A 26937-nucleotide genomic window follows, 5' to 3' on the forward strand; every position below is an offset into this window, starting at 1 on the left:
AACCAGCATTCTCAGCGACTTTGCAACAAACCATCCTAAAATTCATCCCCTTTCGCTAAAAATTAGGAAAGAAACTTGAAACCAAGACCTTCTGAAAGTACCTAGCAAAATTACCATACTTTGATTTATGTTTTATCCCATTTGAATTGTGGCATCTGCATGGCCTTTTAGGCGGAGTCCGGCTGCTTCTCAGATGATGTATTTCCCTCCATCTACTGTTCCTCATTAGAGCTGCATTAATAACTACTGCACTTCCTTTGAGCTTCATTAAACAATCTTGACACATTTTTTGATTTGTTGTTCTGTACCTTGTTCAGCTGCTGTCCTCCTGGACCAGGCCTGTGGTAAACAAACAAACTAATTAATAATAAATAATAATAAAGTAGCAGCACAGCGTTATGCTCAACAATGCTGAGCCATGTTTTACCAGCGATATTCAGTAGCTAACACACAAACTTACAAGTAAAGATAACAGTGGAAGAAAAGTCATGTTTTTGTTATTCGCAGAACTGAATAAGTTCTGAAATCCAGCAAATTGCTAGTGCAGAGGGCCCTCCCACCCTTCAGGTAAACTGGAGGCAGGGCTATGCCAAAGGACTTCATTGGAGGAACGAAGGCCCAATTGAGATTACACTCAGAATTTTGTACACTGACCAATGTCGATTTGTAAAAGACCTGTGCTAAGATCAGCAACCAATGAAGACAGAGGGGCAAGGGGGTTTTGAGAAAAGGGTTGCGGGTCCCATTGTTTAGTTGGGCATCTGCTTTTGGAATGGATAACACCGGAGTGAACAAGTGGTTTGTAAAGAAGGGCTTTTTAATGCCCAGGTATGGAACACTTAAGTAACCAGATCTGTTGCCTATAAAAGCAATGATTGAGGAGGTACATTTAGATTGAGTTAGTCACTGAAAATATTTTTAGAACGCCCCAATGGAAACCATGGAAAAAAGGAGAAAGCATAATAAATAGAAGAAATATGTGTACTGAGTGATAAAAGAGGGTCCTACATGAAAACAAGAGTTTTTAAGTATATATATATATATATATATATATATATATATATATATATACAGGACAGTTTTTTAAGTATATAGAACACCTGTGAGGAAGGTCGGAATGACTGAAACGCGTCAGATGCTCTTGTGATCTTTGCAAATGATTTAAAGCCCAGCGTTAAAGTAATTGGAAAATTTACACCTTTGGAGTGCGGTTCTTTCCTTGCGAAGCTAAGGAATTTGCTTAAATATATATATATATATATACAGGGAGTGCAGAATTATTAGGCAAATTAGTATTTTGACCACATCATCCTCTTTATGCATGTTGTCTTACTCCAAGCTGTATAGGCTCGAAAGCCTACTACCAATTAAGCATATTAGGTGATGTGCATCTCTGTAATGAGAAGGGGTGTGGTCTAATGACATCAACACCCTATATCAGGTGTGCATAATTATTAGGCAACTTCCTTTCCTTTGGCAAAATGGGTCAAAAGAAGGACTTGACAGGCTCAGAAAAGTCAAAAATAGTGAGATATCTTGCAGAGGGATGCAGCACTCTTAAAATTGCAAAGCTTCTGAAGCGTGATCATCGAACAATCAAGCGTTTCATTCAAAATAGTCAACAGGGTCGCAAGAAGCGTGTGGAAAAACCAAGGCGCAAAATAACTGCCCATGAACTGAGAAAAGTCAAGCGTGCAGCTGCCACGATGCCACTTGCCACCAGTTTGGCCATATTTCAGAGCTGCAACATCACTGGAGTGCCCAAAAGCACAAGGTGTGCAATACTCAGAGACATGGCCAAGGTAAGAAAGGCTGAAAGACGACCACCACTGAACAAGACACACAAGCTGAAACGTCAAGACTGGGCCAAGAAATATCTCAAGACTGATTTTTCTAAGGTTTTATGGACTGATGAAATGAGAGTGAGTCTTGATGGGCCAGATGGATGGGCCCGTGGCTGGATTGGTAAAGGGCAGAGAGCTCCAGTCCGACTCAGACGCCAGCAAGGTGGAGGTGGAGTACTGGTTTGGGCTGGTATCATCAAAGATGAGCTTGTGGGGCCTTTTCGGGTTGAGGATGGAGTCAAGCTCAACTCCCAGTCCTACTGCCAGTTCCTGGAAGACACCTTCTTCAAGCAGTGGTACAGGAAGAAGTCTGCATCCTTCAAGAAAAACATGATTTTCATGCAGGACAATGCTCCATCACACGCGTCCAAGTACTCCACAGCGTGGCTGGCAAGAAAGGGTATAAAAGAAGGAAATCTAATGACATGGCCTCCTTGTTCACCTGATCTGAACCCCATTGAGAACCTGTGGTCCATCATCAAATGTGAGATTTACAAGGAGGGAAAACAGTACACCTCTCTGAACAGTGTCTGGGAGGCTGTGGTTGCTGCTGCACGCAATGTTGATGGTGAACAGATCAAAACACTGACAGAATCCATGGATGGCAGGCTTTTGAGTGTCCTTGCAAAGAAAGGTGGCTATATTGGTCACTGATTTGTTTTTGTTTTGTTTTTGAATGTCAGAAATGTATATTTGTGAATGTTGAGATGTTATATTGGTTTCACTGGTAATGAAAAATAATTGAAATGGGTATATATATTTTTTTGTTAAGTTGCCTAATAATTATGCACAGTGATAGTCACCTGCACACACAGATATCCCCCTAACATAGCTAAAACTAAAAACAAACTAAAAACTACTTCCAAAAATATTCAGTTTTGATATTAATGAGTTTTTTGGGTTCATTGAGAACATGGTTGTTGTTCAATAATAAAATTATTCCTCAAAAATACAACTTGCCTAATAATTCTGCACTCCCTGTATGTACATATATATAGATATATTTAGACATATATATATATATAAATATCTATCTACATATATATAGGCAATGATTGGTGTAAAAAAGTAAGAAGTTACAGTATACACCATCCTTGTGAAGGACAAAATACTCTGATCTATCCTGGGGTGCACTCCTACCAAAATATCAGGGCATGTTGTCCTATTAACCTGTGTAACCAGCTAAATAGAATCTTAATGTAATCAACCAAAAAAGATGATAATGATGATGCCAAAGGACTTTCTTCGAAACATTGAATCCACAAGATTGTTCAAGCAAATACTAAGTTAATTAACAACCAAGAGTTTATGTTATGGCACGAATAATAATAACCCAAGTCCTTTCAAGAAAATGCTCCCGCAAACAGCTTTTCTTCCTTCTAGCTTCATGCAGAACTTAACACATTCTTCATTAATCAACAAATGACACCAGGGCTATATTCATAGCCATATATCTCCAATTCCAGGCAACGTACACTTGCGGCTTATACAGAACAATTCAAGCAGACATACTGGAATTAATACATGCACTTCGGCAGTGGCAATTTTTTTAAACCAATTCTTCCACTTTCTGATATGCTTTATGTGATTTGATGCAAACAATAGACTGCATACATAGATCCTGTCTGATCCTTTGAAGATGGGTGAAGCCACGCAAAACTTTCTTTCTTTGGATGCCGATCCCATGCGGAACGTACTGATACTAATTCCAAACCATCCTTAGAGTGCTTCCTTATTTTCATGATTCTGTGCAATTTCCTTTGGATGAATGGTGGAAACAGGAGATGTCTACTGCCACAAATCGTTAATGTCTGTGATACTTACTGAAAATATATTCTGCATTCTACCTGAACTAATGGTATTGCACATTTTATTCTTGACACCCCTTCTCAGTCTTCATGCAGTGGTCAGGCTAGCAATGCACATGAAAAAGGTCGATCACATTAATCCTATTTTTATTCAGTCTCACTTTCCTTCCTATTGACACAAGGGGTATCATCGAGGTAGCATGCTTTACACACAAGGCAATCGATTCTGATACTCCAAACTCTATTACCCAAAATGTGCTCATCTCTGGCAGAAAATGCAACCTTTTTTAACTCTGACACTCTCTGCTTCGAACCTTTTCCTTTAAGATGAAAAAACACTTTGCAGCAGTCGTCCTTAGGGTGTACTTCCAAAGTCTGGAACTCACGTCCCAGGTCTAGAACAAAAATACCATCCTATGTGTTAGAAATGGGGTCTTTGATTGACAGTCAGGTTACCCCCTGTTCAAGCAAGGACCCTCACACTAGTCAGGGTAAAAGAGAATCACCCTCAGCTAACCCCTGCTTACCCCCTTGGTAGCTTCGCAGAGCAGTAGGCTTAACTTTAGAGTGCTAGGTGTAAAGTATTTGTACCAACACACACAGTGACTTAATGAAAACACTGCAAAATGACACAACACCAGTTTAGAAAAATAGGAAACATTTATCTAAAGAAAACAAGACCAAAACGACAAAAATCCGACATACACAAGTCAAGTTTTGACCGAGAACTCCGCTCCCCCTACGCCACCAGTGCCATACACCAGGCTGCTCAGAACCCAAGTGAGGGAGCTATTCCCTATTACTATTACTTAACACCAACCTCCACTGCGCCCTCCCAGTGCCGCAGAGGAGACGGGCCCGAGGAACGGCGGAACACCGCTGCTCAGAACAGCCGCTACGGCATCATCAAGAATCGCTCAGGCGTGGCCTGCAGCGATGCGCTGAGCGGCAGTCTGGTGCACACGGTGAGCCTGAGAGCGAGAGCGCTTGCAGAGGAGATCAAGGACGCCGCTCCCCCTATGCCACGCATCTGATAACAGACAAGCGGGACCACACATTAAGAGCCCACAAGAGAGCCTACAAGTAAGGAACAAGAAAAATACATCTTCCCCCACCTCCAAACGGGCAGCGCTACAACTGCAAATACAACTGCCCATTAAGCCTCAGGCCACGGCTCGGCTATAGAACAATAATAGAGCTCAGCACCCAGAGGCCATTAAACCAATAAACTATGAAGGGCTCCCCTAACTGAAAGATACCAGGACTTTTGACTCTTCAGTCTTAGTGGAGGGAAGGATGAAAAAGACTCATTAAGCACACCCCTGGCCTTTTAAGAAGGGGAAAAAAGGGAAAAAACGTGGGTAATACAACCACAACCAAAGTCCTCTTCTTGAAATAAACCGGCATCCTCTTCAGCAGTCCTAACAGAGAACTCCACGTTGGGGTGACGAGACAGACGGCCTGGACGAGACAACTCGCAGGGGAGGGACCTCCCATTAGCCTACAGCAGTGCTACGCCCGAAACTGCGGATAACCCGCTCCTCCTTCGGACCCCCTCCCGTGACCGCAACTCTTTTACCCTGTGCCTTAACACCTGGTAGAAACCCGGAGGCAGATCTAGATATAGCACGGAACGCCTTAGACGCCACAGAACTTGAGGCCTATGGTCATTCAGATCGCCTAGAAGGGCAAGTGGGAGCATCATTCACAGACCCCACAGCTCAACGACCAACTCACCCCTCGGGGGAGAAAAATCCCCTCCTCCCCCCACCTGCACAACCACAATCTGCTAAACTTTCCCCCTGCAATGGCTACAGTCTCAAGAGCCTGTGTGACAGAACCAAGAGCCACGAGCAGCGTGACCTGGGCCCAACACACACATACCCACTGAATGCCCTTCTCATGAGACTATTATACGTCTGGGGAAATGCCAAACGGAAATCCACAGGTAAACACTCCCGCCAGCTGTTGTTCTCAGAGGCCATTGCACAACCAAAAACCATGACGACAGAGACGGCCCCACTCAGCCCCACACCCTCCTCAGCTGACCCATCTCCGCTGGAAGTGACAGACCGCATATTGCAGGAGATTGCCTCGGTAGGACGCCCCCTAGAGGCAATGGATCTAAAGATTACAGATCTAACTGTGGCCTCCTCCTCCATCTGCGCTGACATAGCCAGCTTCCGGGAGAAAGCAAATGCTTTGGACTAACGTCTAACAGCTGTGGAAGACCAAGTAGCGGTACTGCCCGATCAGGAGGAAGAGCTAAGAACACTCCGAGCGAAGATCACCGATCTGGAAGATAGCAGCCGCAGAGACAACGTACGCTTTTTTGGCATCCTGGAACATAAAGAGGGGCCTGACATCAAGGCCTTTCTCAGATCACTTCTGTCCGACCTCTTCGCCATAGAGTACTCGCCGCCACCGGAGTTCCAGAGAGTGCACAGGATTGGCCCTCCCCATAAAGCGACCTCCAACAAACCACGTCCTATTATAGCATGTTTTTTGCGCCATGAGCAAGCCCGTCAGGTTATTTCTGCAGCCAAAACATATGGCCCGGTCTCCTTGGAGGGTCACGAGATCAGAGTGGCTGCAGATTTCTGTAGACTAACAAATGAAAAATGAAAGGCATTTCTGGCTCTCCGCCCGCAACTTAGGTCCCTGGATATTAAATATGGCCTTTTTGAACCAGCATGCATGTGGATGACATATCACGGCACATCCAGAGACTTTACCGAACCAGAAGACCTCAGCTCTTTTCTAAACGACCTGGCCTCACACCCCATGGACACCACCACCGGACACTTGGGGGGTGATTCTAATTCTGGCGGGCGGCGGAGGCCGCCCGCCAGAATTCCGCCCCCATAATACCGCTCCGCTGTCAGAAGACCGCGGAGGGTATTATGAGTTTTTCCCTGGGCTGGCGGGCGGTCTCCAAAAGACCGCCCGCCAGCCCAGGGAAAAACTCCCTTCCCACGAGGATGCCGGCTCGTAATCGAGCCGGCGGAGTGGGAAGGTGCGACGGGTGCAGTAGCACCCGTCGCGTATTTCAGTGTCTGCAAGGCAGACACTGAAATACCTTGCGGGGCCCTCTTACGGGGGCCCCTGCCGTGCCCATGCCATTGGCATGGGCACGGCAGGGGCCCCCAGGGGCCCCGCGACCCCCCCTACCGCCATCCTGTTCATGGCGGCTTTCCCGCCATGAACAGGATGGCGGTAGGGGGGGTCAGAATCCCCCATGGCGGCGCAGCAAGCTGCGCCGCCATGGGGGATTCTGAGGGCAGCGGTAAACCGGCAGGAGACCGCCGGTTTACCCTTTCTGACCGCGGCCAAAGCGCCGCGGTCAGAATGCCCTGCGGGGCACCGCCGGCCTGTCGGCGGTGCTCCCGGCGGTCGAAGACCGCCGGGGTTAGAATCAGCCCCTTGGACTCCAACCCACCACCTCCCGGGAAACGCCTTCACCACCACATCCCCACGGTCTCAGCCCCAGCGCTCATCCTCACAAAAGAGAGGCAGAATGTACGAACGTCCCCCAAAATCTCAAGACAATCGTGAGCATGTCCTTCAAGCACTAATTGACCACACTCAGGACACGGGCAGAGACAAATCCAGCTCTCCCCTGAAACCATCACTTGACGACCATCCAGGACACTGATATCTCAGAGACCTGGAAGAATTCTGGATTCGAACCTGCTACCAGATCCCTCCACCTCCGGACAGCTAAGTGGCAAACTCAATTAACTTAAGTGATGACTGCCTTTTGGCAGGAGGGGAACTGTGAGGGATATGGACCCAAAATTCATCCTATTGTAAATGAAAGGCTTAAAACACCTGCTGCCAATTTTCAACGATGCAGCTATATCAGCCCGGGGTCAAATTCATGACTGGGGGGGGGGAGAAAAAAAGGGGGGGGGAGGGGGAAAAAACGCAACAATGACAATGGTCCTGTTAACTTGTTATTGCATAACTTTTATTTTTTAGGGTGTGATGTTTCCGACACAGGTGTTGCAAGATTGACTACATCCCCCCTTACGAGAAGCACACACACACAAGCAGACCCCACGCCCCTCTCAATATGTCTCACATCCCGGCCAAAGGGAAGGCCGTCCCCCCACCAATAAACCCCCTCCCCCCACACGAATGGCAGATTGGAAGGGGAATCAGTAATTAGTACCCAAGTACACCAAACCCACAGCGCCCGTACTAAGTCCCCGGGGACCCACCTATCTCCCCCAGACACACCTTAGACGAAGCCCCAAAGTTAACCCCCAGTCCATAACCCTCAAGAGTAAATTAATGAGGGCACATCCCTCAACCACTAAGGCAGGCTTCTTGAGTACTAGCTTCTCCGGTTGGGGCCAACAACGACTGCACAGCCCCCCACACCATCTCTGACAGCACCGGGACTGCGTCCCCACTGAACATCTACTTGGGCAACCACCCAGAACACAGCCCCGTTTATCATAATTCCTTACAGCCTGCACCACTCTGATACACATCATTCACTGGCTACATCCTACGATATATCCCACGACTCATCATCCTTGCTCCCCCAAACCCTGGCCCCCATATCGATAACCTCCAGTGCCCTACCCACTACCATGCATAACTTTTCTGCTACGAGGTTCCCAAGCGGACTTATAAGACTACAAGCGAACCACGAACTCCCCCACTTCATTATTACACCATAACAATGCCTCCCCGGCACGCAGGCCCTACAGGTTAAGACCCGCAGTTTAACAGGACTTTAGTAGCGAGCGCGTCCTCGCTACGGTACTTATCCCTTTCCCTTTGTCTACATTTATCTCTTCCTGGTTCTTATTCTTAGACCTTTATATCCTTCTCCTTACCCCTGTGCCCACTAGAGCAGCAGTCACTTCCCGGTTACTCGGGGGCTACTTCCACCTCCCTCTTGTCTTTCTATATACAATATCTCCTCTCCCTCTGATTAGCTCTCCCACCTATCTAACTCCTTCCCCTCCTGTGACCGAGGGTTTTATCTCCAACACCCTCTCTCTTTTTCTTACTTCCTCTCCATCTCACACTCAGGCAAAGATCCTCTATGCTTACCCCTCTCTTCCCCCTTTTCTCTCCCCCTCTTTCTTTATCACCGAAAGCAGAATTCTGTGCATCCCGTAGACCAAGACCCCCTACGCATATTCATGGGGTCGACGACTCCACTCACAGTTCTGTCCTGGAATGTACACGGTATTGCCCACTACATCAAACAACAAAAGATCCTCTCTTATCTCAAACATGCCGACATTGCCTTCTTACAAGAAACACACCTCTCATCGTCCGAATCAGAAAAACTCCGTAGAGATTGGGTGGGCAAGGTACTTTTCAGCAGACGCCCGTCTGTACATGACGGAACACAGGGAACGGGAAGGAGGTGCGGGATGGCAATACTTCTTCGTCACTCACTACAGTTTCGGCTACTCAAAACATGGCACAACCCGGAAGGACGCTACGTCCTCGCCAAACTCACGGTAGGATCTTCCACAATTTGTATAGGCTCCATATATGCCCCCACAGGCTCTAAACACTCCTTTTTTCTTTCACTCAACCGCCTACAAACGCAGATTGGTGCCTCACAATATATATTAGGATGAGATTGGAACATTGTTCAAGACGCCATCCTGGACCCCTCAAGCGGTCTTGATACGGGCAACAATGCAGACCGAGCCCTACTCCAAAATATCCTCTCAGGTCACGGTCTACTAGACTGCTGGCGTCTTTCCCACCCCTCTGATAGGGAATACACCTTTGTTTCCTCGGTCCATGGGACTCAATCATGGCTAGACTACTTCCTGATCAATCACCGGATGGTGCAATCGATTTGAATGTCAGAAATTCATGCAGCTGCACTGTCAGATCAGTGCCCGGTCTTATTAACCCTCGAACTCGGGATGATCACACCCTGCCGCAAGCCTTAGTGCCTCTCCAACCCCAGATACCGAACCCCGAAAGGAAAGGAACAATTTAGGGCGCACGTAGCCACATACCTTAAGGACAATAAGGGCTCGGTGTCTTCGCCCCAGCTATTCTGGGCGAAGGCAACTATTAGAGGGCAGCTAATGAGGGATGGGGCCATCTCCAATGCCCAAAGAAGGGATCAGCAGAACACACTAGAAGATAGAATAGCCCACGCCACTAGGGAGTACACGAGAGCCCCCACCCCACCCAACTGCCGCCATCTAGAACAGGCCAAAATGGAGCTCAACTCCCTCTATACTTCACGGGCGGAATATGCATTACAAAGGTTGAAGGGCCGACACTATGAGCAAGGGGAGAAAGCGGGTTGCCTGCTAGCAGCCCAACTCCGTCAACGGGAAACCGCACTAGCCATATCAGCAATACGTAACCGAGATAACAGACTTATTACACCCCCCCAGGCAATTGCAAATGAATTTGGCCGTTACTATCAAGCCCTATATACCTCAGAAATGGTCAAGGACACTAATCGTCTAGAAGGCTTTCTACGGAGAGCAAATATACCCTGTCTCTCGGCTGAAGGTAAGGCACTATTAGAGGGTGATATTAGTAAAGTAGAGATACAACAGGCAATAGCCAACTTATCGTATCGTAAAGCACTGGGAGAAGATGGGTTTACATCCGAATTCTATAAATCGACAGGAACTGACACTGTGGAAACCTTGTACAAAGCATTCAAAGGTGCTGACCAGAAGGGCTCTTTACACCTTATTTTTAATAAAGCCTCCATCACAGTTTTACCTAAACCAGGAAAGGATCCACTTTTCAGTGGAAGCTACCGCCCCATCTCCCTTCTCAACGGGGATATCAAGAAAGTCATTCCCTCCCTAATTCACCACACCCAAGTAGGCTTTGGACCGGGCCACTCCTCAAGGAACCACCTCCGCACACTTTTTCATGCTATTTGGACAGCACGGGACGCGCAAGAGGAAGCCCTAGCCCTCTCATTGGATGCTGAAAAGGCATTTGACCAAATAGAATGGTGGTACCTCTTTGAAATCCTAAAACGTTTTGGATTAGGGGATAGTTTCATTAATCGAGTGTGTCTATTATATGACTCCCCGACAGCCCAGGTGAACTGCGGAGGATTCCTCTCGGACACCTTCTTGATACATAGAGGGACATGACAGGGCTGCTCGCTATCCCCCTTGCAATTCCTACTAGCCGTAGAACCCTTAGCAGCGGTTATCCGTAGCTCCAGTCTTATATCGGGAATCTCGATCCCAGGTGGAAACTCCGTCATCTACCTATATGCGGATGACATTCTGCTCACCCTCACAGACTTACTCAACTCCCTCCCAGCCCTCAGAGAGATCCTAACGGAATTCAAACATCTCTCAGGATATCGGATAAACTGGGATAAAAGTGAAGCTCTACCACTATCCCCTGTCACAGTCAGCACTTCAGTACAAGGACTCCCGGTCAAATGGAAACAATCCCGTCTCCGTTACCTAGGCATTGACAAAAACAAAGGTTTGGATAAAATAGTGACGGACAAGTTAGACCCACTACTCAGTAATATGAAGCGAGATTTTGAGAAGTGGAATCAGTTGGGTCTCTCTATGTGGGGCAGAGTGCAAGCGGTGCAAGATTTCTGTATGTTCTGAGCATGCTCCCCCTGCATATACCCCTATCTATTCTCCGGGAGATAGACCGTTGTATCCGCGCTTTCACCTGGGGATCGATACGCCCACAACTACCCAGATCCACATTGCTAGCCCGACGTGAGTTTGGAGGTCTAAACCTCCCCTCGGTTGAATACTATGCCTCCGCATTACACCTTTTGCAACTGGTTTTCCTACTCCCGAATGCAAGAGATCCACCACTCTGGGTGGAAGTAGAACGAACACTTACAGGCGCCTCATATGGCCTCCAGATGCTCTATAATACAGGTCAGGTGGACCAACGACCCACCAGTCCCATGATTGGAGCCATGAGGAAAGCTTGGCAACAGGCGCATTGATCCCTAAAAATAGCCCCCCATTTACATGATAGAGCCCCATTATGGGGCAATAAGGGGTTTCAGATCCGGGGGAAGACTATCGTCTGGAGGGACTGCCACCTAAGAGGTATCATGCGAGTAGACCAGCTCATATCGGGGATACCTGGAAGACATTCAGAAAGCTGAAGGAAGAATTTGATCTTCCGGAGCATTACTCATGGCGCTATCTCCAACTCCGACATTGTTTGGCACAACGGCTAGGGCACTCCCCCCAACGACTCACACTCTCCCAGTACTCCACTATCTGGAAACCTGGGGACAAGTGAAGGGGGCCATATCTGGACTACAGGCATTACTGAACCGGCACCTTTTTTCACTCCCCCTCCTGAATTCCCTTAAGAATAAATGGCAGACACGCCTACAGATTGATTATGACCTAGAGGATTGGGCTGACTTGATCGAGGCCAGGGACCGAGGAGCATGTGAGGCCTGTCTGAAATTCTGTCTCTTTAAGACCTTACATGATTGGTATTGGACCCCCCCAGAAACTGCGCACAGCAGGATTATTATCCCATGCATCTTGCTGGAGATGCCCGCACATTCATTGCGACCTAATCCACATTCTACACGACTGTCCGACCATATAACCCTTTTGGCGGTCAGTGGGAAATACCCTTAGGGAAGTCCTGCCTCTACCGCTACTCCTCACCCCATCCATCCTGCTGCTGCACGATACTAGGGAGCTATACAATCTCTCCCGACCACAAGGTCGACTACTACACACCACACTGGCCACCGCAAAATGATGTATCCTCAGACACTGGCGTGCAGCAGCCGTTCCCTCCCATGAAGAATGGATTGCAGCAATGTATCAAGCAATCTCCCATGAACAACTTATTTATGACCTACAGGATAGAACAGAAGTGTTCTTACAGACCTGGTCACCCTTTCTCTCTGGATCAATGAACTAAGTCCACCCTAGAGAAATCACAACCAACCTATACAGATGAAGTTCTACCCTCACCCCACTGAATCATACACTGGCGCTCCCTATTGAATAGTATCCCCACGATCCAATATCGACTCCCGACCGAATGCTGCCATACAGTCTATCATGGATATATCACACCCCCATTCTCGTCCTTAGCCATTAGTCACTATCCACTTTACTTTCTTCTTCATTCCCATTCTCATTAATCCCCCTCCTTCCTATGCGCTATTATCACTCCGCCTGCCCTATAACCTTAGCTCTACCACCACCACCACCACAGCTTCCCTCTCTATCTATATGTGATCCTTCCTTCCCCCTCAGTCACTACTATTACCACTGCAGCTGCTATTATCATCATTCCTATCACCATCAACCTTTCTTTTATATACATTCCTGCCTCTATCCATGCTCCTTCTCTCCCCCCTTTCCTTTATCCTTATTATTTATCCTTTTCTTTTCTCCCTTATCTCATCCTCTTCAGTATGCTTACAACCTTACCCTCCTCCTCCTCCTAGTCTGATCTGAAAATTTCTCCCACCTTAGATATTACCTGCTCCCCATCCTTGATCACCCCATATCTGTTCCCCACAGTGCCTTGAGTTACACACCCTCATTATTTGTACTATCATCCCTGAGGTGTTTTTACACCTCTGCGTCCTATACCCATATCCCTATATCAAGGTTTTTCCTAAAGCCTCCCCTCCCCATATCAAGAACAGGGCACTACTTCCCTCTACAATATGCTGGACCAACTTCCCTCACCCTCAATTTATAATCCTTATCCGGAGGTAATTCAGAGCTACCTTCTTATCATTATCACCAGTCGTTCTCTTATAACATTCTTTTTATACCCACCCCCCCTCATTTATTTCGCTTATCAAGGGGAGGATTATTCCCCACTCCGGAAGAAAACCACCTATATGACTCCCTCCTGGAGATATGGGACAGAGCAGTGAGAGATGAATTGACTGTTATCAGACTCGGCTACTAGTATGACGATGCTGTACTACAGTTACATCACAGAGCGAGTGTGTTTTCCCCTCATAGATCTGTTATAATAAGATATGGTTTGAGACCCCGCTTGTATTACTTTACGGTAACCATCTCTCTACTATAAAAATATACTGGTGATAATAGTTGTAAGCCAGGAACGTAAATAACTGCTCAAGTTGTTTAGTAATTTAACATATGTGTATGTAACAGATCACAGAATTTATGTGTCAAATAAGCCTAGAGGAGCTAAGATTAAGATTGGTATACATTTCTCTTTGTATGCTGTTTAAAGTTGTGAAAACAATAAAAAGTACAACACAAAAAAAAGTGGCATTTTCAAACACACAATCTTAAAATCAACTTTACTAAAAGATGTATTTTTAAATTGTGAACTCAGAGACCCCAAACTCCACATGTCCATCCAGTCCCAAATGGAATCTACACTTTAATCATATTTAAAGGTAGCTCCCATGTTAACCTATGAGAGGGACAGGCCTTGCAACAGTGAAAAACTAATTTAGCAATATTTCACTGTCAGGACATATACAACACATTATTATGGGGGTCATTCTGACCCCGGCGGTCATGGACCGCCGGGGCCAGGGTTGGCGGGAGCACCGCCAACAGGCTGGCGGTGCCACGCAGGGCATTCTGACCGCGGCGGTTTGGCCGCGGTCAGAAGTGGAAAACCGGCGGTCTCCCGACGGTTTTCCGCTGCCCACAAGAATCCTCCATGGCGGCGCAGCTTGCTGCGCCGAAATGGGGATTCTGACACCCCATACCGCCATCCTGATCCTGGCGGCTCTGCCGCCAGGAACAGGATGGCGGTATGGGGTGTCGTGGGGCCCCTGGGGGCCCCTGCAGTGCCCATGCCAATGGCATGGGCACTGCAGGGGCCCCCGTAAGAGGGCCCCACTTTGAATTTCACTGTCTGCATTGCAGACAGTGAAATTTGCGACGGGTGCAACTGCACCCGTCGCACCTTCCCACTCCGCCGGCTCCATTCAGAGCCGGCGTCCTCGTGGGAAGGTTGTTTTCCACTGGGCTGGCGTGCGGCCTTTTGGCGGTCGCCCACCAGCCCAGTGGAAAACCCAGAATCACCGCAGCGGTCTGACGACCGCGGTGCGGTGTTCTGGCGGGGGTACTTTGGCGGGCGGCCTCCGCCACCCGCCAAGGTAAGAATCACCCCCTATATGTCCTACCTTAACCATACACTGCACCCTGCCCTTTGGGGTTCCTAGGGCCTACCTTAGGGGTGCCTTACATGTAAGAAAAGGGAAGGTGTAGGCCCGGCAAGTGGGTACACTTGCCAAGTCAAATGTACAGTTAAAACTGCACACACAGACACTACAGTGGCAGGTCTGAGAAATGATTACAGAGCTACTCATGTGGGTGGCACAACCAGTGCTGCAGGGCCACTAGTAGCATTTGATTTACAGGCCCTGGCACCTCTAGTGCACTTTACTAGGGACTTACTAGTAAATCAAATATGCCAATCATGGATAAACCAATTACATACAATTTACACAGAGAGCATATGCACTTTAGCACTGGTTAGCAGTGGTAAAGTGCTCAGAGTTCAAAAGCCAACAGCAACAGGTCAGAAAAAATAGGAGGCAGGAGGCAAAAATATTCTGGATGACCCTGCATAAGCAAAAAAGTCCAACACAACCCCCTACAAGCCTAAAGCCAGGGGAAAACACTGAATACCTTGATGTACTTCCCTGATTGGGGCGATAGAACATGGACCCAGGCCCACAACAGCAGGGGCATGTTCCAGTTCTCTGCCTTCCTGACTCCAGTCGGATCCCTCTGTCCATACTCTCAGGGCCCACTATGCTAACAAATGGGGAACCCTTCTCCATATCTGCAGATACCATCTGTGCAGCACCTAACTTTACTTTGCTCACAGATGTATCCCAATGGGCAAATAGCACCACCAGGGCCAACACAGTGGTGTTGCCCACTCCACCCCCGGGGTGTGACTCTCGTCCCCCCCAGGGGCAACTCTGTCCACCAGGCCAGCAAGCCACAGTGGCCCCGGACAACTGTCAGGGATGAGAGCCCGACCTCAGGCCTCTCCAACCACTGTGACAGCGGAGAGTGGAGGGCTGTAGCCCCAGGTGCCTGGCACCCTTTGACCACTCTCTCTTCCACCAGGTCAGGGATGACAACCTGACCCTGGTCCTCCCCTCTGGGGCTCTGTACCCTCCCTGCAGGAGCGGCACCCCCGGAGTCCAAAATTGTCAGGGTGCATGTAGAAGCAGTCCTGCACAATTCTTCCACCAGTACAGGGATGTAAACCTGCAACTGGTCCTCCAACCTGGGGTCTGTACCCTCAGGTTGGACAAGGGCCAGGGGTGAGGATTCCCTCTCCCTGCCCTCCCTTCTGGGGTCCTGCACTCCCCAACAAGGAGTGCCCCCCCAGAAGACAACATGGTAGGTGCACCGTTAGCAGTAGCCCCTTCCTCCAGGTCAGGGGGGGACACCCTGAACCTGGCCTTCCAATCCAGGGTCTGTACCCTTAGATTGCTCTGGGGTCAGGGGTGAGTCTCTCTCTCCCCTGCCCCTACTCTCCGGATTCTGCGCCCCCCCTCAGGGAGAGTACGCCTTGAAATCACACCAGGGAGGGTGATTGGCCAAACCGCAACCCCTTTCAGGTCAGGGTTTACCCCCTGCACCTGATCCTCCAGTCCAGGGTCTGTACCCACAGACTGGACCACTGCCTGGCAACCCAGGACTTCCTGGGGGCATACCTACCCTCTGAACCTGGTCATCCAACCCAGAGTCACCACCCTGCGGTTGAACCACTGCCTGGCGCACCAGGACTTCCTTGGGAGCACACTTACCCCCCATCAGGTCAGAGTTTACCCCCCGAACCTGATCATTCAACCCAGAGTCACCACCCTGCGGTTGAACCATTGCCTGGCACACCAGGACTTCTAGGGGGGCACACTTACCCCCCCAAGGGACACATAGTCCCCAAGGGCCACTCAAGAGTCTGGCTGGTGCAGGTCTCCTGACCTCTGCCCATCTGACAGACTCTGGATTCCCCCCAACCCAGAAATTGTCTCACCAAGGTCATTCCTGGGGGGCTCTGCTCTCAGAGCTGACCCCTGACCCTCCAGGTTCTCCACTGGGGTCCGCAACCCCCTCTCAACCCACTGTCAGGACTTCTGCACCCGCTCACTAGGAGTGGTACTTGCAGACACCCGAACAGGTGGCATGCTGGCTACAGCCATCCCCCCAAGTTCTCCTGACACTGTGGGGTCTCCCTCAACAGATGGCCCTACGGTACAGGCTAGGCTCCCCTCCTGGTCTTCCCTCATGGAACCCTCCAGGACCTGGGACCGGATCTCGGGCACCTTGGGCCTCAGCCCATCCCCATTCCCTCTCCTCTGAGACTGGACATGGGGTCCCTCACCCATCCCACTACACTGGGACCAACCTGGGGCACTACAATCCTTCCCTACCTCACCAGGTTGGGAAATACCTAGACCACTCCTCTCAGGAGCACACCCAAATGCCTCTTCAGACTCTCTGGTAATCACCCCGAGGTCTGCCTCCAGTGTAAGTTCCCTGGGGTCAGAGAACTCACACTCCACCTGGTGTTGGGGTAGCTCTGGGAAATAAGGATTAGACATATGCTTTGCAACAATTACATCACTCAGTCCCTTTCATGAATTAACCAAAGTACCCTTCACCTGACCATCCAGTGACTCTGCTTTGAAAAAGCACCCCACATCACCCTCCTGAGACTGGTGAGACAGTACCTGACTGTCCCTGACACTCAACCCACACTCTTCTGGGATGTCTTCACACTCCATAACCAGGACTTCTACCTGGGAGGAACCCCTCTCCCTGTCACTCTCACCTAGAGTCAGTAGAGTGTCCCTCCCACCAGTAGGAATATGATTCCTCATGCCAGTTCCCCAATCCCCCTCAGGGACCCTGTGCATCACTGGAGCTACCTCATACCCCTGAACCTCTTGGTGTGTGTTAACTCCCTCCTTCAAGTAGGGCACCACATCTCTGGGCATGTGCACTTCTTCAGCAGCACTGAATATGAAATTGTTGCTGCCACCATTCCAGCTGGACTCACCCCTCCTGACTGCCAGCTCTTCCAGTTTTAGCTCATAAGCCAAAATCATCCTTTTTATCTCTAAGTCTCTTTTCCACTCGTCGAACTCTCTTTGCATCCTCAACTTTTCTGACTCCAACCGGCGAGCCCTTTCTGCCTGTCTGTCCTGCATATCTTTAGGAGTCAGACCCTTAGAGGACCTACTGCTACCACTCCTGGAGACCCTCCCCCCAGGTGTAACAGGTACCTCTACTACAACACTGTGTAGACTCTGCACGTTCCCATCCACATCTTCTGTGTGCCCCCCAGCTTCCTTGGCTGTCACCCAGGTCCTCAATGCCTCTTGCAGCTCCCCCTTCCTGGCGGAGCTCTTAACGGGACAGGCAAGATCTTCACAGAACTGTTTCAATTGAGCAACTGAGTACCTCTTCAGTTTCCCTAATTCAAACACAGCTCCAGCTGTTGCATCTCCAGATTGAGACATGGTGGCAACAAGTGCAAAGTTCCAACGGCAGAAAACAAGTTCCCAATGAAGTCAAAAGAATCAGTCAAGGGATCAGCAAAATCATGGAAGTAGAACAAAAAGGAGTCCTTAAGAGAAAAATTAAAGATCACCAAACAAGTAGTATGTGGTCATGTAGTGGTCTGAGATCAAAACAGTAGTGTACACTTAATCACTGTATGTCAAGTACAAATACAAGTCCAAATCCCAACCGCTGATCACCAATTTAGAAATGGTGTCTTTGGTTGACCGTCAGGTTACCCCCTGTTCAAGCAAGGACCCTCACTCTAGTCGGGGTAAAAGAGAATCACCCTCAGCTAACCCCTGCTTACCCTCTTAGTAGCTTGGCAGAGCAGTAGGCTTAACTTCAGAGTATAAAGTATTTGTACCAACACACACAGTGACTTAATGAAAACACTACAAAATTATACAACACCAGTTTAGAACAATAGGAAATATTTATCTAAACAAAACAAGACCAAAATGACAAATATCCGACATACACAAGTCAAGTTATGAATTTTTAAAGATTAAACTCAAAAATAGCGCTTAGAAACACAAAATGCTTCGATGAGGTGTTAACACGGCGTCGTGACAGAGTTGTTCCTAACAAGCCGACACCAGCGGTGCCTAACACATAGTCGCGTAGACCCCTAAGTACAGTACCTTCGGTGAAGAGTGAAAACAAGTGGATGTGCAAAGTCGGGGATCGCGGTGTCTATGCGAAGCGTTGAATCCGCGCACTTCAAGCGGCATCGGTCACGACGTGGTGTGGCGACTTCCACGAAGTCGCGGACTTCAGCGGGGCTGCAGCGGCGTTGGGCCTGCGAAGATCATCGCGTTCAAGCAAAAATCACAGGATTCAGCAGCGACGTCGGTCCAAAGTTGATTTCCTTGGATTTCCACTAGCTTTCCTTTCAAGGGCCCGGGGACTGGATAGGGCACCACTTGTCAGAACTGGAGTCTCTCCAGAGACTCCAGGTGCTGGCAGAGAGAAGTCTTTGCTGTCCCTGAGACTTCAAACAACAGGAGGCAAGCTCTAAATCAAGCCCTTGGAGATTTCTTCACAAGATGGAAGGCACACAAAGTCCAGTCTTTGCCCTCTTACTCTGGCAGAAGCAGCAACTGCGGGATAGCTCCACAAAGCACAGTCACAGACAGGGCAGCACTTCTACTCAGCTCTTCAGCTCTTCTCCAGGCAGAGGTTCCTCTTGATGTCTAGAAGTGATCTAAAGTCTGTGGTTTTGGGTGCCCTTCTTATACCCAATTACTCCTTTGAAGTAGGCCTACTTCAAAGTAAAGTCTCTTTTGAATGTGAAATCCTGCCTTTCCCAGGCCAGGCCCCAGACACTCACCAGGGGGTCGGAGACGGCATTGTGTGAGGACAGGCACAGCCCTTTCAGGTGTAAGTGACCACTCCTCCCCTCCCTCCTAGCACAGATGGCTCATCAGGAAATGCAGACTACACCCCAGCTCCCTTTGTGTCACTGTCTAGTGTGAGGTGCAACCAGCCCAACTGTCAAACTGACCCAGACAGGGAATCCACAAACAGGCAGAGTCACAGAAATGGTATAAGCAAGAAAATGCTCACTTTCTAAAAGTGGCATTTTCAAACACACAATCTTAAAATCAACTTTACTAAAAGATGTATTTTTAAATTGTGAGCTTAGAGACCCCAAACTCCAAATGTCCATCCACTCCCAAAGGGAATCTACACTTTAATCATATTTAAAGGTAGCCCCCATGTTAACCTATGAGAGGGACGGGCCTTGCAGCAGTGAAAAACAGATTTAGCAATATTTTACTGTCAGGACATATAAAACACATTACTATATGTCCTACCTTAACCATACACTGCACCCTCCCCTTTGGGCTACCTAGGGCCTACCTTAGGGGTGCCTTACATGTAAGAAAAGGGAAGGTGTAGGCCTGGCAAGTGGGTACACTTGCCAAGCCACATTTACAGTTAAAACTGCACACACAGACACTACAGTGGCAGGTCTGAGACATGATTACAGAACTACTCATGTGGGTGGCACAACCAGTGCTGCAGGCCCACTAGTAGCATTTGATTTACAGGCCCGGGCACTTCTAGTGCACTTTACTAGGGACTTACTAGTAAATCAAATATGCTAATCATGGATAAACCAATTACATACAATTTACACAGAGAGCATATGCACTTTAGCACTGGTTAGCAGTGGTAAAGTGCTCAGAGTTCAAAAGCCAACAGCAACAGGTCAGAAAAAATAGGAGGCAGGAGGCAAAAAGATTGAGGATGACCCTGCATAAGCAAAAAAGTCCAACACTATGAAACCTACAAAAATGTTGAATGTTGAATTTACCTAACAAAACTTTGCCGTTTAATAGATCTTTCATGCCACTTGGGAACGCAAGAATAATCAACTCATAGAGGGAAGACACCACTAGATTTATCATTGTATGTAAATATATTATTTGCCTTCCTTTTATCGCTCACATGTGTATATATCGTGATATTACATGTTGAGTTGCCCTACAGTAGATTCTTCCCGTCTCTGTGACAGCGCAACTGCTCCTTCAACGTTAACTTATATGAAGCGCCCTGTCACCCCTATGAGGATCCATCCCTCTCCAATAACCTTAAACCCGAAAAAGTGATGATTTTGGCAAACTGTCTTTTAAAAATCCAATTTGCCATTACCTGGTGGAGCAAGACAAATCTCACCTGCACAGTTCTCTTTACTGCTCAGGTGTAACATGAAATCGGTTTTTTATGCAATGTGAACTCATATAAAGCACTCTATAACCCAGTCGTGCTGAACTACTAATTAATAGGTAAATAAAATGCTTTGCCTTATGATGAACCAATCCTCTATTATTGTCCTTAAACCCCAAACAATTATGATTTTGGCATAATATGCTTCCAAAAGACCTGCTTGCCTTTATGGCCCCTCTACATTTATATTTCCTGCTCACGTATAAAATAAAATAAGAGGCTACAACGTTTTTCAGAATTTTCTTCCAGAAACATCTACACCCTTCTCCTGTGACAGCGCCACTAAATCCTATCCTATTTTGATCAACATTACAGGTGCGGAGTGTTTACAAATGTATTTCTTGCTTCAGCATTTAAAATACATGTTTGAGAAAGCCCTAAAATACCTTCTCAAATCATTACTACATCCTTTCCACTTTTTTGAAATGGTACTGTCCCAATTTGTTTTAAACATCACTATTCCAACATGTATTCTTTAAAATAACTTAAACACAGTACGTACAAAAAATACGCTGTCAGTTATAAACCATAATCTCATTTACTGAGATGCTGAGGTGCCAGTGGTGTTGACATCCGGGTCCAAATTGTGGGAAGGTTCCCGGCTAACATTAGGGTCCGTGGGGACCTTGCTACGCATCTGTTAACTTGGTTCAAAACACTTTTGAAGTAACACGATTTATTTTCTATATTCAAGAAAGAGAATAACCTGAAGGTGTTGCCTGCATCCTAACTACCTTGACTGTGAAGGATCCACTTATGTTTCAGACACCTGTGAATAGAGAACCTTCACCTAAATCTAAAACAGTTAACTTTATAGTGTTTAACAAAAGCCCTCCAATAAACGGGCAAATTATATTGCCAAAACTGCAGCCATAAACTGCAGTTAGACTTTAAACGGAAGAATCATCTCAGCTGAGGGTAGTTTCCATGTTGCAAGGCAATGACTCTGATGCCCATTCCTCTTTCTAAGACTCAATTGGGAAAAGTAGAATTAAGATTACTGTCTCTGCAACACATCAGCGCAGCGTACTTTGCAAGATTTGTGACAGAGATAGACCGATCTGCCACTAACTCCAGGCTCAGTGGGTTTTACACAAACTGCTACCATCATTTCTGCAAACGTGTCCCTTGATAGGACACCCAGGGTCTATTCCATAATGGACTTTCCCAGGTGGAACTCCATGACTCTTCCACCACTTTGAAGTACTTCTCTATTACCAGCACCATCCCTGTCTGGAAAGCATGAAATATGAGGTTTGTCAAGAAGATGGGAATAAAAAGCACACTTTCGAATAATCTGTGGAGACACTTTCAATTGGCACCCTTGAAATGACTCTCTTAGCAAAGGATTTTTAAGTTTATAGTTTCAACAATTGCACTTAGAATCAAGAAGACCTTTTTTCTCAAAGTCAATATAATCCGCTAGCTGTTGTGGACTAGGAAGTACTGATTCCACTGTGGCTCTTTTTTTAAAATGAAAAGAAGATTCCTTCAGTGACAAAGAAATAAATATGTTTCTAAACTTGATTATATTGTATCTTTCCCAAAATAAAAACAACCTGTTATTTCATGCATTACAAGAATGTCTGTATCTGGAAATGTAGTTTAGTTGTAATCTTATATTGTCCAATTGCTCTCTTTCAGGATTTTTTTGGAAACATGAACTCCGAATCAGTGGTCCGACATGACGTTCAGCATCAGGTGATAGCACAATTCCTGCGCATTCTTCCTTTGCACTGGAGTAGTGAGGGACAAATTGGACTGCGCTTCGAAGTCTACGGCTGTCCTTACTGTGAGTATGGATCCATGGTTCTATCATTGAAAAGGCTGTTTTTCATGAAAATTGAATTATGTGTGTAATAACTAGATTAAAGTGATGTAACAAACACATTTGGGGTACTTACAATATTTATGACATTAAAAGAATACTTTTTATGTGCCAAAGGAGTATGTGTGTGGAAAACATTTATGGTAACAGGAATTCGGAACCCAGATTCAGGGAATAATGATTGCTGAACTTTTACATCCTTTTGGTACATAAATGTGTACAATTTTCTAGTTTGGCAAAATTGCTGTATTCCTATGTTTAGCGTTAGGGGTAAGATAGTTAGGCCCATATTTATACTTTTTTTTTGCTCCATATTTGCGTAACTTTTTGACACAAAAGCGGCGCAAACATACTAAATACAATTATATTTTGTAAGTTTGCGCCGCTTTTACGTCAAAAAGTGACGCAAATGTGGCACAACAAAAGTATAAATATGGGCCTTATATTTCTGCGTGTGGGCGTGCTGGAGAGGTTGGTGGAAATCCACTTGCTTGTACAAGTCAGACTATTCACATGTCTCTTGTGGGTAATTTCCCACTGTTGAAATTCATCTAAATTTACTTCTATTAAAAGCAGGAGTAGGTGATTTTTTTGTTAGGGAAATGTGGGATTACCCTGCAAGTTGAATGTAGATATAAGCTAAGGGGTTTCCCCTGGAGAAAATATTTAACATTAGGAAAATAACAAAAAATGTGCTAATGTACATTTTGCATCATTAACGTATGCACGGGTAATCCTGTGGGGCAAATTTGCCAAGCATACTTTTAATGTGTTGAAGTAAATCAGTAAATGCTTGGATGGCATAGATTTCCTAAAGTACTACTGATTTTTTTGTGAATCCCTTTTAAGATAGAAATCTTTTTCAGTGATAGATGTAGCTGAGAATCACACCTTAAGGAATTTGTTAATATGCTTCGGTTTTGAGGGACGGATCTTTCAGGGGAAATGCAACATTTACGTTCAATTGGATCCCTGTACAGCCACTCAAAGTAGGTATTGGTAAATCGAACTCTGACAAATCTAATTTGACAAAAAGTTATCATGAATTTATAGGAAACAACAAACGTCTTTTCACAGACACTGTATCAACTCCCAGGTACACCGGAGAGATGAATCAGTAAATAATGTGCCACTGTTACTTAAAACATAAGGATTATAGGTTTAGACTATTTAATGGCATTTCCTCAGAGAAATGTATCTTACTTGAGTGTGGCAATACTTGATTTACCTCCACCATTTATTGACAGCCCTCTACGGAAGGCTCACCTCTCGAAAGTAATGCATTGGTGCACTGCACTCGAGATATCAATTCCATCCTTGGCCTTCTTACCACAATCATAATAAACGATATTCTTACCTTCACCACATTGATCCACGTACCCCAAATATTTGAAGGTCACCCCTGGACTTTCCCTTTACAAATAATGGCTATCAAATTAATTTATAGTTAAAGGAAATGTAGATTATGACTGCAGAACTACGGTGATTCGTTATATGAGCGAGCATGCCCAAAATCATGATGCCCAATGCTCATGGAGCAGCTAGCATAAAATATATTTATTTTCGTATTCCTTCTTTCGACTAAATTAAATGGGTCTTGGAATTTCATAGGATGAAAAAGTAAAACAAAATGATGAAAACAATATTTTGTGTTAATTTACTGTGATAAACATTTGGGGCCTGATTTATTGAATGCTATCGCCGCCATTGCATCAGTTTTTTTACGCAAAAGCAGTGTAAACTTACAAAATATAATGCAAGTTTATGCCGCTTTTGCGTCAAAAAATGACGCAAAGTCGGCGCTAACTTTCCGTAGGTCAGGCCCCAGGTGTTAATCATGTGTTAGGTTTGGATTCCTTCTTTGCATCAAAACTAAAAGCTGCTACAGTAGTTCTTTATAATTCTCCTACTGTATTTAGCTACTGTAATCATGTTATTTTTCTTGCTGTCAATTGTTTCTATACAACAAATCATTGTAATGTGAGTCGAGGTGTAACATTCAGGCCCAGATTTATACTTTTTTTGCGCTGCATTTGCGCCTTTTTTTGACGCAAATGCGGTGCACTCTTACAAAATATAATTGTATTTTGTAAGTTTGCGCTGCTTTTGCGTCACAAAATGGCGCAAATGTGGCACAAAAAAGTATAAATCTGGGCCTCAGTGTCGTATTTTTGACGGCGTGGATGTCGGTGAATAGTGATGGTAAAGCTACCAGAGCAAATGACAGCCTCAAAATGCTCTCTGCCTGAGCGGTGGTTTATTTCTACAACCGCGGACCACCAATGTGAACTGCAAAGATTGTAATGGAATGTGTGAAAGGTAAACTCCATTCCTAAGCTCAGACATTAGTATACCTCTCTCACATACAAGTGCAAAGAATTCTATGTAATAATAACCCCCCTCACGCTCCTCGTGCAGTATTTACAATACTTTCACATTATTAATGCAAGAGCTTTTACATAAAATATAAAAAAGGGGCACTGTATGTTTTTTCAATTTCTACCACAGTTCTGTGTATCTCTGCGATTTGTAAAAATAATTAGTTTGGAAACGCAGCGTTGGAGCTTGGGTGCCATTCAGCAGAGGATCCTTTCAGCAGGAGAAAATGAGTGTCAGAAACCTTTTCAGAGGACCACGGGTGTAAGCAGGCTCTACTAGGCCCAGCGTTGGGTGTTGAGACCTTTAACTCCTGGGTCCCAACCTACTATGGATCCTGAGCTATTGGGCCAAGTACCCCTTGGTACTTGACTTTCAGTGGTAGCATTGATCAAGCAGTCCAAGGCTTCTCTGGGGTGCAAGGAGCAGATACAGGAGGGTGAACATAGGCTCGCAACTCAAAGTATGTTCGGATTCACCAATAAATGATTGTCCATTCAAATACTCTTTTTTTAAAAGACAGAAGTAATATTTATGTAGGAACGCAAAGTGAAAATAACTGCTTACCCAAATTGGGTATCCCCGTAAGGTCAAGGATCTAATGTTTAACAGGCAGGCTCCTGAGTTAGGTCCCACTAGCAGTACTAGCCTCAGGAGGTACAATTCAACTCCTTTAGAAAAGTCAAAAGTATTCCAGAGCCAAAGCACTATCTGGCAGCCATTCAGCCCTTTCCTCAGTCTTGTGTGCACCAGCAGGCATTGTACAATCAGTCTCCAAGAACATCTCACTTGCAGGCATGGAGGCTTCAGTGAGTATCACTCACGGCTCTGCAGGGAGAAGGCCTGGGCATCCTCTATACTTCTCCAGTGCAGCAGTAAGTTTACTTTGATCCTTCCCACAGATGGGGGTATTCAACATCTTCTGGTTCTGATCCATGGCCAGGGCTTGGGTCCGCACGGGTGAACACGGTGTGCTCTCCTCTTAATAATAGCATCAACCAGGCAGCAATCATTGCCCTTCCTGATTGCCCTCCTCTGGCATACAGGGTCACCTTTCCCACTCCGCACTCGGGCAACACAGCAGCAAGGTCCTATTCACAGTGCTCCCTCTGGCATACTGGGTTGCTGACTCTCCAACCGCATATGGGCCCCTCTGGCATACAGGTTGTCAATTTGCCCATGGGCAACAGCCCAATAGGCATGGCAACTTTACAGCAGCACTCTCTAGCAAACATGGTTGCCGATTTTCCCACTGCACATGGGCAGCGGTCCATCCAGCACAGCAGTCATCTGTTCACACTACAGTCCTCACTACCTCCAGTGATCTCCTCTTCCTCACAGGGCACAGTGGTTTTGGCAAGCAGGCTTCAGGGGCAGGTGGCCTTATATTATCCTTTAGTGATGTCCTCTCACCCAGCTGGGAGACTAGCAGACCTAAATCCCTAGCCGTGGTCAGAGGCAGAAGTCTTGCAGAGCTTCTCCTTCTCATGCGGCCTGACTGGCTGCTTGACACTTTTGGGTCTTCCAGCTCCCCTTCTTATAGTTCACTTCCAGACACCAAATGTGATTTAGAGTCTGAGTATTTGGTGTTTGTATTGGGGGGTATGAATCCTTTTGAAGTACCCTCTCCTCTGCCCTGCCCTTCCTTCAGAAAGCAGCCTGTCATATGAGGACTGATGTCAAATCTGACAGACCCACAGCACAGGCCATGGGAGTGTCTAGAGGTTCACACCAAGATGCCAGCTACAGTGATATGTGAATCAAAGTTTATCCCCAGGCCGTGGACCTACTCCTTATGATTCTCTCATCAGCAGCATCTC

General features: G+C 46.6%; 1 protein-coding gene across 2 annotated transcripts in view; it reads left to right on the forward strand.

Moving 5' to 3' along the window:
* Positions 1-26937, forward strand: part of CNTNAP2 (contactin associated protein 2) — a 2759350-nt gene that overhangs the window by 922006 nt on the left and 1810407 nt on the right. For both annotated transcript variants that reach the window (XM_069211508.1, XM_069211509.1), the window contains exon 4: positions 22558-22705. In XM_069211508.1, coding sequence (XP_069067609.1) covers positions 22558-22705 — 148 coding nt within the window. The remainder of the gene's footprint in view (positions 1-22557; positions 22706-26937) is intronic.

This window comes from Pleurodeles waltl, chromosome 10, assembly GCF_031143425.1.
Source record: "Pleurodeles waltl isolate 20211129_DDA chromosome 10, aPleWal1.hap1.20221129, whole genome shotgun sequence".
NCBI classification, from domain to species: Eukaryota; Metazoa; Chordata; class Amphibia; order Caudata; family Salamandridae; genus Pleurodeles; species Pleurodeles waltl.